This window comes from Amblyomma mixtum, chromosome 7 (genome assembly GCF_055824585.1).
Source record: "Amblyomma mixtum isolate Tamu chromosome 7, ASM5582458v1, whole genome shotgun sequence".
Taxonomy (NCBI): Eukaryota; Metazoa; Arthropoda; class Arachnida; order Ixodida; family Ixodidae; genus Amblyomma; species Amblyomma mixtum.
Genome location: NC_143018.1, coordinates 2623109 through 2633259, shown reverse-complemented (window position 1 = coordinate 2633259; position 10151 = coordinate 2623109). Strand labels below are relative to the sequence as shown.

Here is a 10151-nt window from a genome sequence, read left to right as displayed (position 1 = left end):
TTCGGGGTCGGCCCTAGTCGAAGCGTCGAAGGTTGGTCACACCCGGTGCGTCTGCAGAATGATTGGAGTCGACGTCTAGGGCAAGCTCGTGGTGGACGTTGCTTTTTGTTTTCGCTTCCGCGTAGGCTTCGGCAGAGTCCGGAACGCAGTTGCGTCCCCTAGCAGACGTCGGCTTGCGCGGTGGACTGGAGTCAGATCCTCCGGTGAATGACACTGAGGGGTGGCGTCACGACTTGCAGGGGGTGTCCGGAACATGGAAGAAAGCCCAACACCTCCACCAGATGTCACGTTGCAGTGACTGTCGTCCAGCGATCAGGAAGACAGCAACAAGACTTGCAAACGAAGCTCTTTATTTGGGCTGACTTGTGCCCGCAAAAAAACTAAACAGCACGGCAGTGGCGTTAGCAACCGCCGCTCACTGCATCGCTCAATTTAAAGACATTAAGGAATCTTCGAGATAACAGGTTAAAATCAACTGCAGTAATCTGCAAAAACGTAGATGCAATTCTTCATGGATGTGATGAATCTAGATTAGTCCGGCCGCTTATCGCTTCACGAACAAAAATAATAACGCCTGTTCCTGCGGCATTGAACGCGAACGAACGAACACTGCAGTGATACGCGGCAATATCGACCCCTACAAGCTATCAGGGCATCGTATTTGCCGAAAACCCGCACCTCCGCGTATGAAAAGTACGTGAACGCTTCCCGAACTGCTTGTGCGTGTAAGTGCCATCTGGTGAAAGGAATTCGAAGGCGGGTTGGGAAGTGCCGCCGACTGCAGAGTCGTGTGTTCCGCGCATCGGCGCTGCTTGCAGCTTTGCGAAAGCAAAGCTGGGACAGTGACTTGGGCGCTTAGGTCTACCGCTGGCTCGCTGCCAAGCTGTGAGAGTTAAAAATAATGTTCATGATGATTTATTCCCGAAAAAATTTCATTAAATCTGGATTAGTGTTCACGCAATTTGGGTTATTAAGAATATAACCTTATGTGTGCTTGCCGGAGGGTCAATAGCTGCTCATTAGATCTGAAACTTCGTGATATCGTGTTTCGTTAGATCCGTGTTTACCTGTCGTTCAATGAAAATGGCTGCGCTTAAAAGCCACCAGATTGGTAGGGCCGTAGTGTATCAGAAAATAGGTGCTAGCAAAGTTGCACGGCGGGCATTAAAGGTGTTTCTAGAAGCCAGCACTGGCTAAATAGTTGTTTGGGTGGCCGAGGCCCCAGTGAAGAACCTGCGTATAAAATTGCGCTCGAGCAGGCGTCACAGTGGAATAGGCAACATGCGAGTATACAATTCAGATACTCTCTGTAGAAAAAAATTCAGGGATTCTTTTGTGGAGAAAGGAGAATTTCATAGTTTTTCACTTCGACTCTTGCCCATTATCTTAGCCGGTATCGGGTATCTCTGCTGATCCCTGCCGTCTCTGGTGGTGCTGCTTATACACGGCCTGTCCGTGCGTCTTCTGGCCTGTCATCAACTCCTGGTGAGGCCAATCCGTGAGTGGGGGATTTGACCCGATTTTCAAACTTCGGTTTTAGGCTTTCATGTCTTTGTAGGCTTATGGCAATGGCTATGTCTTCCCCGAACTCAGGTCCGGTAACCTAGTTTTCCAGTTTGCCGGCTGGAAACATTCCGCCAAAGTCTTTCGGTCGAAGCGGTGTCAAGCTTATCCCTGTGGCGCGGGTTTCTGTAGGAGATGGCGTAATTAAAATGGTTTGGTTTATGGGGTTTAAAGTCCCAAAGCGACTAAGGCTATGAGAGACGCCGTAGTGGAGGGCTCCGGAAATTTCGACCACCTGGGGTTCTTTAACGTGCACTGACATCGCACAGTACACGGGCCTCTAGAATTTCTCCTCCAAAGAAATTCTAGCCGCCGCGGCCGGGATCGAACCCGCGTCTTTTGGGTCAGCAGCCGAGCACCATAACCGCTGAGCCACCGCGGCGGCGCGTAATTAAAATGAAAAACTCCTGTGATCCAGGAGCACCTTAAAGAACCGATATCATGGCATTTGCGAGGTGCGACCATTTCTCAAAATAGGAATTTTGTGCAAATTAGCTGGCTTGGATTCTGCTCCAGACTTGCTGCAGTGCACCTGTTTCGCCTCATTTCCGGTGAAAGCTGTTATTTCTGGGCGGCTTTCCCGCGTAAAAGGAATCATCCGCGATGTGGATCCCTCCCCTATCTTGAAGGCTTCCATGGCCGGTGTTGGCATCCGCTCAGGCCCTCGTATATCAACTGAATCAGCTATCGCAACGCTTGCAAGATTAACTTGCCCATATGAAATCATAGTTTGGCCTTTTGCATATCCTGTTGACCTCCCCCTGCTACGCTTGCCTTCTCTTGGAATGCACTCCCTAATCAATGAAGGCTATGTATAGGGGTTGGTTATATTTTGCACATGTCTCTATCACCTCATGAGTATAGTCTGTTGTCGAGTATCCTTCACGAAAGCCTGTGGCTGATTGAAGTCTAAGTTCAAGTCCTTGACATCTCCTTTCTTGCGGCACGCTAGAGGTCACAAGGCATTGCATATGCAGGTTTCCTAGTGTTTCTAGAAAGTTAGGTGGGCAGGTGAGATTAAGAAGTTTGCGGGGATACGATGGCCGCAATTGGCAAAGGAGAGGCTTAATTTGGGAGACATGGCAGAGGTCTTTGCCCAGCAGTGGGCTTTGTCAGGCTGATGATACGCTGTTGACGCACTGCCGCCCCTACCTTTACCACTGTGGCAAACCTGGACACTCCGCAACGCGTTCCCCTTTCACGGCGGTGGTCATGCTTCAGACGTTTCTGTATATATTCTGTCGGTTTTTTCTAATAAACCTTAATTTCGAGTCAGCGCTTGTAGTGTCTCCCGTGCACGTTTCCACTGCTGAGTCGCTTGGCACATCTTTTTGCCATACTGATCACACAGTTGATCCCACCTACCCGAAGGGTGCCGATGAACAGGATGTCACCGCCGCAAACGGGGAACGCGTTGCCGAGTGTCCAGGTTGTCACAGTTACTGAACCGCCAGGAATTCTTGTAAAGGTAGGGGCTGCAGTGCGTCAACAGGGTATCATCAGCCTGACAACGGCCACTGCAGGCAAAGACCTCTGCCATGTCTCCCCAATTAACCCTGTCCTGTGCCAATTGCGGCTATCGTATCCCCGCAAAATTCATCTCACATATCTCCCCAATTAACCCTGTCCTCTGCCAATTGCGGTCATCTTATCCCCGCAAACTTCTTAATCTCACCTGCCTACCTAACTAGAAAAACTAGGCAACCATCATACGCAATGCCTTGTGTCCTCCAGCGTGCCACAAGAAAGAAGATGTCAAGGACTTGAACTAAGGTATCAGCCGAATGATCACACAGGCGTTCGTAAAGGATACTGGACAAGAGACTATATTCACACTATCAATGAGGTGATAGAAGTATCAATGTGATAGAAAGAAGCTCCAGCTCCAGCGTGCCACAAGAAAGAATGATCACACAGGCGTTCGTAAAGGATACTGGACAACAGACTATATTCACACTATCAATGAGGTGATAGAAGTATCAATGTGATAGAAGTTTGCGGGGATACGATGGCCGCAATTGTCAGGCTGATGATGATACCCTGTTGACACACTGCCGCCCCTACCTTCACACTAAGAATTCCTGGCGGTTCAGTCACTGTGGCAAACCTGGATACTCGGCAACGCGTTCCCCGTTTGCGGCGGTGATCATGACGTTTCCACTGCTGAGTCGCTTGGTGGGATTGATCATACAGTTGACCAATCTCACCTACCCGAAGGGTGCCGATGAACAGGATGTCTCCACCACCACCATGATGGACATTATTCAGCGCGACAGGTGCTCGTGCGCCGATGCTTTGAGTTTCTACACAGGTATTGCACGCACGGCCGCTACTGATTTGGAGGAAAGCTTGTTCCTGCGGTGAAGGCTGTTGCGTTCAGCGGTGCGTTGTCACAAGTCATTTCCACGCAGGCTGTTTCATCGGCTTCAGGTGCGCTAACCTCGTTTACGTGTCCTCCCTCCTGTGCAACTGAAGATAATATTCAACATACCACCTCTCCTGCCTACACGCCTGACCATCCGCATGTCCAGACTGAGAAAGCTTCTCCTGGAATTCCAAAGAAATCCGATGTGTTGAAAGCGGCTGTTCCTGCCTCATTTTTTAAGCAATAATCCTGCGGAATGTGTAATCCAGTGGAATTGTCGCTCTATCTCCTCATCTTTCTATGACTTAGAGCAGATCATGGAATGTCCCAACAAAGATCGACTTCAGAGCACTTTTATTTGTTTTTGTGGGCCGCATTGCAAAGAAGAAATATTGCGGATCATGAACCCAGCTGCACCGTCGTAGAGCTCGATGTCGGTGACGGCGCAGTGAAACAGCTTAATGGAGCGTGCATGCTCGGCCTGAAAATATAGAATACATTAGCGTCAAGGACATTTCATTGCATTGGGAAGGTTGCATCACCACGATAGATTAATATCTAGACGCTGGAATGCATTTCGACATGCATTGTTCCATAAGATCGCTGCAGTGATTGTTTTGACCACTATTCACTGATCGGGAGAACGGTTTCTAGCCAGCGGTCGGCAAGTGACCATACCCCCGTTGGTGCTGTCTGGTAGGAGAGCGCTCATTTCTGCTTTTGTGTGGGCTGGGAGGACACATTCAAGTCTCGGTGCAGACAAAGACGTGGCCCGTATGGAATTTTAGTACGCTTTCCCGAAATTATCTCCCGATCCTCGGGATTGTGTGTGCCGCAGACTAGCACAATCCCATCTCGAATTCTAAGCTTTCTGAATACCTCCCCTACGCGCTGGATAGAAGTAATTGCCTGACCCACCGTGGCTGGAGAATGGTATACCGAATGCCAGGACATTTTCAGCGCAAGACGCACAAAATTTCTTTAGTATCTCGACCCAGATGATGCTGTGTCCATGACACCGGAATAGAAGTGCATGAAAAATTGTGCCAAAGTAAAACCTCTTAAGAAGTGCAATCCTGCAATAAATATGTAGCACTTAAGCTAAATTTCTTTTACGCAGAGTGCGATATGTTGACTACTTGAAAAAGATTGCTGCACCGATCGGTGGATGTGGGCACGAAAATCGCTTATTTTAGTTATTTATTTAACATAGTTCAGACCGTAAAATGTGTTTTACTGTTAAGGGGGGAGTTTGCTTCCTTCAGGTATTCTCCATGAAAAAAATGAGTACTTAGAAAATTGATCCTAGTTCTGTACGGTGTTAGGCTCAATAAATGGATCGGAGTTGGAGTTAATTTGATGCTTGTTATTTTGTGTAATAAAAATGCATCAATGTACCACGGGCCGAAATGCTGTGGCTGACTATCGCAAAGAACAATAACAAAGACATAACAAGACACCTAGAAGAGACGAGAGAACACCTTGCAGATAGTACAGGCTTTCACAATAAGCAGAATTGTGGACGTGGCGACGTAGCTTAGATTGAAAACCCTCCCTACAAAGAGCCCTCGGCGAATCAACGCGCCATCAAAAAAGCTACTCAAGCTGCCAATACACGACACACAGCCATGTGGCGAGGGGGAATGCTTTATTTTCTTCATGACCTCCGAAAAAAATGTTTTTCTAGGGTCCTCTTAACACTGTTTTTGCTGAGCACTCCGTGCTATCAAAATGCACATGGCAGACGTGACTAAGTTATCAGCAGGACAGAAAGCACTACGCGAGACCCACATGAATGCCCCGAAAAGGCGAACACCATACAAGTAAATGCCATACCAAGGATCATGCGACTGGTACCCCACAGAGGAAGAAGAGGCATAGCTTAAGCCACAGAAAAACAATGAAAGAACATTAGACACGCTATTCACAGAGGTGGCAGAGTCGGTTGGAGGGATCATGGCGACAGAAGTCAGAACAAATTGCATAACGCAAGGAGTGTGAATGAATACATCAGGAGAAAGATATGGCAGGCAGCGTTTAAAATCCTGAAGGGCATAAAGCCGAAAAGCAAGCAAGGCTGGTATAGACACAGCGATCAGATCGTAGAGGGAACGAAGGCGCACCTGCCTGCGAGCACTCACTACGCATCCACTGTTCCCTCTCATGAAGACGCCAAGGCCTACGCATGCACATCATCTCGCACCCTTAGCCTCACACACAAATCTACGAATGTGCAGATTCTTTCTTAGTCTTTTCGGTTCTCGGTGAACTCTCGACTTATCGGCATGGTCGCAATATTATACGTTACACTACCCTGGGGTTTTCACGTGCTTGTAACGCCCGCCTATTGCGTATGGCTGGTGCTTTGTTCACAGCCGTGTCTTTCCGAACGCTCTCCTACAGGCACATGTGTACCGCTAAGGCATTTTGTGCACTCAGACGCACTGTACAAAGAATAGCCTTAAAGGAAAAAAAATCAATAAGATGATAAATGCTCGCATATACAGGCACTAAGAGACGACAATGATGATAAATGGGGGATGTGAATGATAAGAAAGCTCTGTACCAGAATTTCAGGCAGACTCAACACCATTTACAAAATAGCGACCATCGCACAGGCCGTAAGATAAAATGATCATAATATAAAAAGCATTGCTCCTTCAGAATATTTACTTGCCACTGAAGTACACAAGAGGCACTTCAAGAATGGGTCGGGAGACCGAAGCTAATTTGATTTAAATTGCAGAAATTGGCCTTACAGGCCAATAATTCCAAGTTCGCAAGAACACTCGGAACGTGTAGATTGAGTTCCAGCGGTAAAAATAATGTTTAGCGTCCTCTGCAGTGCACCTTTTGAGACTCTCATACTATTCGGCCCTTATAGTCTGATTCAACTCATGAAAGAAGTGGTGAATGCCTCTTGATGCAGGCCTTCCAGCCAATGACTTCCACCGCTTGTGAAGTCACTGCTCATCCAATCAAACCGTGGTTAATCCCTGTGCACCTGAAAGCCCCCGCGGTGTCTCGCTAGCGACTGGATGTGGATTAAGCCCAATGTCATAACCGACGTTCGACGCCATTGACTGGGGTGCCTTCTTCATGCTTGCTTCATGTGCGACCATTATCGAGGTAGAAGAGTCAGTTTTACACAGCCATGTGGCGAGCGGGAATGCTTCATTTTTTTCATGACTTCGGAAAAAGGTGTTTTTCTAGGGTCCTCTTAACACTGTCGGGCAAAGAAAGAAGTGTTTTACTGAGCACTCCCTGCTATCAAAATGCACTTTTTTTACCTCGCGTGCTTTTGGGTCCAGACAGAGTGATGCCAGTCACAAGCTGTGTTGTAGAAACGTTGCATTTACAGGGAAAGGCCAGCACCTTAACAGCTTGAGCTTTACAAAAATTTTCTCCAAAGGCTAATCAGAAATAACAGCCATTTAACGACATAGCGGAGTGCTATCAAGACTACATTCCTTGGAGTGTCCACTATCAATTACCTATTCATACGCACCGCTATTCATACGCAGCTTCACTGCCATGGTGGCAGTTGAAGCTTACCACACCATCAGAATAATGTTCCTTCTTACCATTTCCTTGAGGCTGTCTGTTGTCTCCGCGCCGAACCATTTCTTCTTGCATTCAAATCGGTCCCGAGATGTGGGTGGCCGTCCTGCGCATTGCTGTTTAAATATGCAAATACGCGTAATTTGTTATTATTACGTGTCATAATGACCGTCCGCTGAAACGCTTCTTGTCATCATTTCAATGGCGACGTGCCTAACCTGGTGCCTTAAAAGGGTACATGAGACACGTGCACGAACGCTGCACTGCCATGGTGGCAGAATAATCGGCAGAGCATGGCATACACACATGCATATACACACATTCACACCAGGTATGAGTCTTCGGAACTGAGCCGGCTTTTGATTTTTTAAAAACGGCGTTTTTTAAAATTCGCGGGCTTATTGGTGTCTTCGTAGTGACAACTTTGAAGTTAAAATCGGGAAAATAGGCCGCATTAGTCCCGAGACGTCGGCATGCCGCCATACGTTGTCATTCGCTGGAGTCACGGCCCCCACGACGTCACGGGCACGATTCCGGTAGCCGTGAAAATCGTCGGCTCGAGCCGCCGCGCGATTCCCTCGGGCAGGCGCGAGTCAGGGCATTGCCTTCACGCATTTTTTCAATATTACCTCTACCGCCTCTTTCTGTCGGCAGTTCGGGAACCACTCACAGTGCCTTTGTCGCAGTGACAAGCAAAGAAATCTGACGTGCGCCGTTATCCCGGAAGGCGAAGAGAGACCGGAGAAACAATGCTGACGCTCCTGCAGGGGTGCTGGGTGCGACAACCGGAAATCGTAAACCAAACGTCAGCGAATGACGTATTCTTGGGCGGGGCCCAGTCCCAGAGCTCTTTTCTTTATTTTTTTTTTGGTGCTCCGCGCTTACGAGTTGAGAGGGGAGAGGAGGAGCGTGATTTTTAATCGTCTATAACCTCGTTATTGATGTTGGATAATGGCGCGTGCTCACGGGAGCGCGCCGACGATGAAACCGAAGTGTGCGTGTGTCGGTCAACGAAGACGAAATGTGTGTGTGGTTCGGTCAGCGTGCCAGCCATTTCGGGAGTTCTCTGCTGTGCGCTCAACCTTGCTGAAACTGTAAGCTGTGCCAGTCTTGTTGGAGGTTCGCCACCAATCGCGATCTGCGGTTCCCTGTCAAGGCAATGTCATCAGCTAATCGCAGGTTACTTAGGTATTCTATGGGCCCCGGAACACCTCCTGTAAACAGGTGGTGAATAACTTGTGTCTGCCTGCCTGACACCTTTTTTGGAATTTCGTTGCTGACTATGGAGATGGTAGCTGTGTAATCGTTATAAATATCTGCCAACATTTTCACATAATACTACACCCAGATTCCACAATGCCTGCATGGCAGCTAACGTTTCCAATGAGTGAAATGTTTTCTCGTAATCAATGAAGGCTATATATAGCGGTTGGCTATATTCTGCGCATTTATTTCTCTATCGCCTAATTGATAGTGTGAATATGGTCTATTTTATCTTTTACGAAAGCCTGCCTGATCATTTGGTTGATTGGCCATGACCCTATTACCGATTACCTTAATAAATACCTTGTAGGCAATGGACAGTAAACTGATCGGTTTGTAATTAATGAAGTCCCTCACATCTTCCTTCCTATATATAATGATAGCGTTCTTCTAAGCTAAGCTTTCCACTGAGTCAAATTCTTTCTCGTAATCAATGAAGGCTATATGTAGGGGTTGGTTACAATCTCTCCTCGGTCCTTCAACAAATCTGTTACCTGATCGTACCAGCTTTCCCCCTTGGCATTGCTCCTAAGGCTTTCTTAACTTCCTCCTTCGTTTCTGGCAGCATGTCGCATTGCTCTGCTGTACTGCCTCTCTCAGTAACGCTCTGAGTACCTTCGCTACTGCATAGATGTGTGTAGAACTCTCCGGCTACTTTAACTATCTTGTCCATATTGCTAATGACATTGCCGTCTGTCTCTTAGCTGATACATCTGGCTTTTACCTCTCTTCTTTGCTGCTTTTAGGCTAACTCCGCTCTTTAGAGCTTGCTCGATTTTCTCCCAGTTAAACTTCCTGATGTCAGCTACCTTGGCTTGCAGAATTGAACAGCTCTGCATTGGGTCCATTGAAATAAAAATACGCGTCGGCGCACCTTTCACCGATCGTTACGCATCACTCCGCCGATGGCACTATCTTCAAAATTTCTCAGAAGACGAGTTCATATTCATCTTCAGTGCACCTTTAAGGTAGCGCTGAAACAGGCCTACCTTTGTTCCTGTGGCCTGTCTGCTTTTTATCATGCCTCTGCCGCAGAAGAGCTCGTACTATAGTCTTGTGTATGCAATATTAATGCAATAGTAGTGCACTTATTTGCGTACAGTAGTAACTGTGCTCCTCAAGGAACAGCCTAGTACGTTACGAACGAGGACGGTGTCCATCCATATACAAAGGAAACAGTTGCCTTTGCGAATTGCCGTCGCCTCGTAAATCTGTACAAAAATCACCGCGCCCCTCTCATCATCCGGATCAGCGGTCGCTGCCTGCCCACAATCTACGTAATCTCTTACTACTTTCAGCACTTCCTGATGTCGAACTGCGGTTCCCTGTCAAGGCAATGTCATCATCTAATCGTAGAACTGTTCCCATTTCATGTCGGTTGGTAGGTACGTTGGTGAGG

The 10151-nt window shown here is 47.6% G+C and overlaps 1 protein-coding gene across 36 annotated transcripts in view; it reads right to left on the bottom strand.

Moving 5' to 3' along the window:
- Positions 1–4267: 4267 nt before the first annotated feature.
- Positions 4268–10151, bottom strand: part of LOC149334803 (uncharacterized) — a 336596-nt gene continuing 330712 nt past the window's right edge. For all 36 annotated transcript variants that reach the window (XM_089551442.1, XM_089551445.1, XM_089551447.1 and 33 more), the window contains 2 exons: positions 7513–7605; positions 4268–4409 (listed from right to left, as the gene is read on the bottom strand). In XM_089551442.1, the coding sequence (XP_089407568.1) occupies positions 4272–4409; positions 7513–7605 (231 nt within the window). In that variant the 3' untranslated portion in view covers positions 4268–4271. The remainder of the gene's footprint in view (positions 4410–7512; positions 7606–10151) is intronic.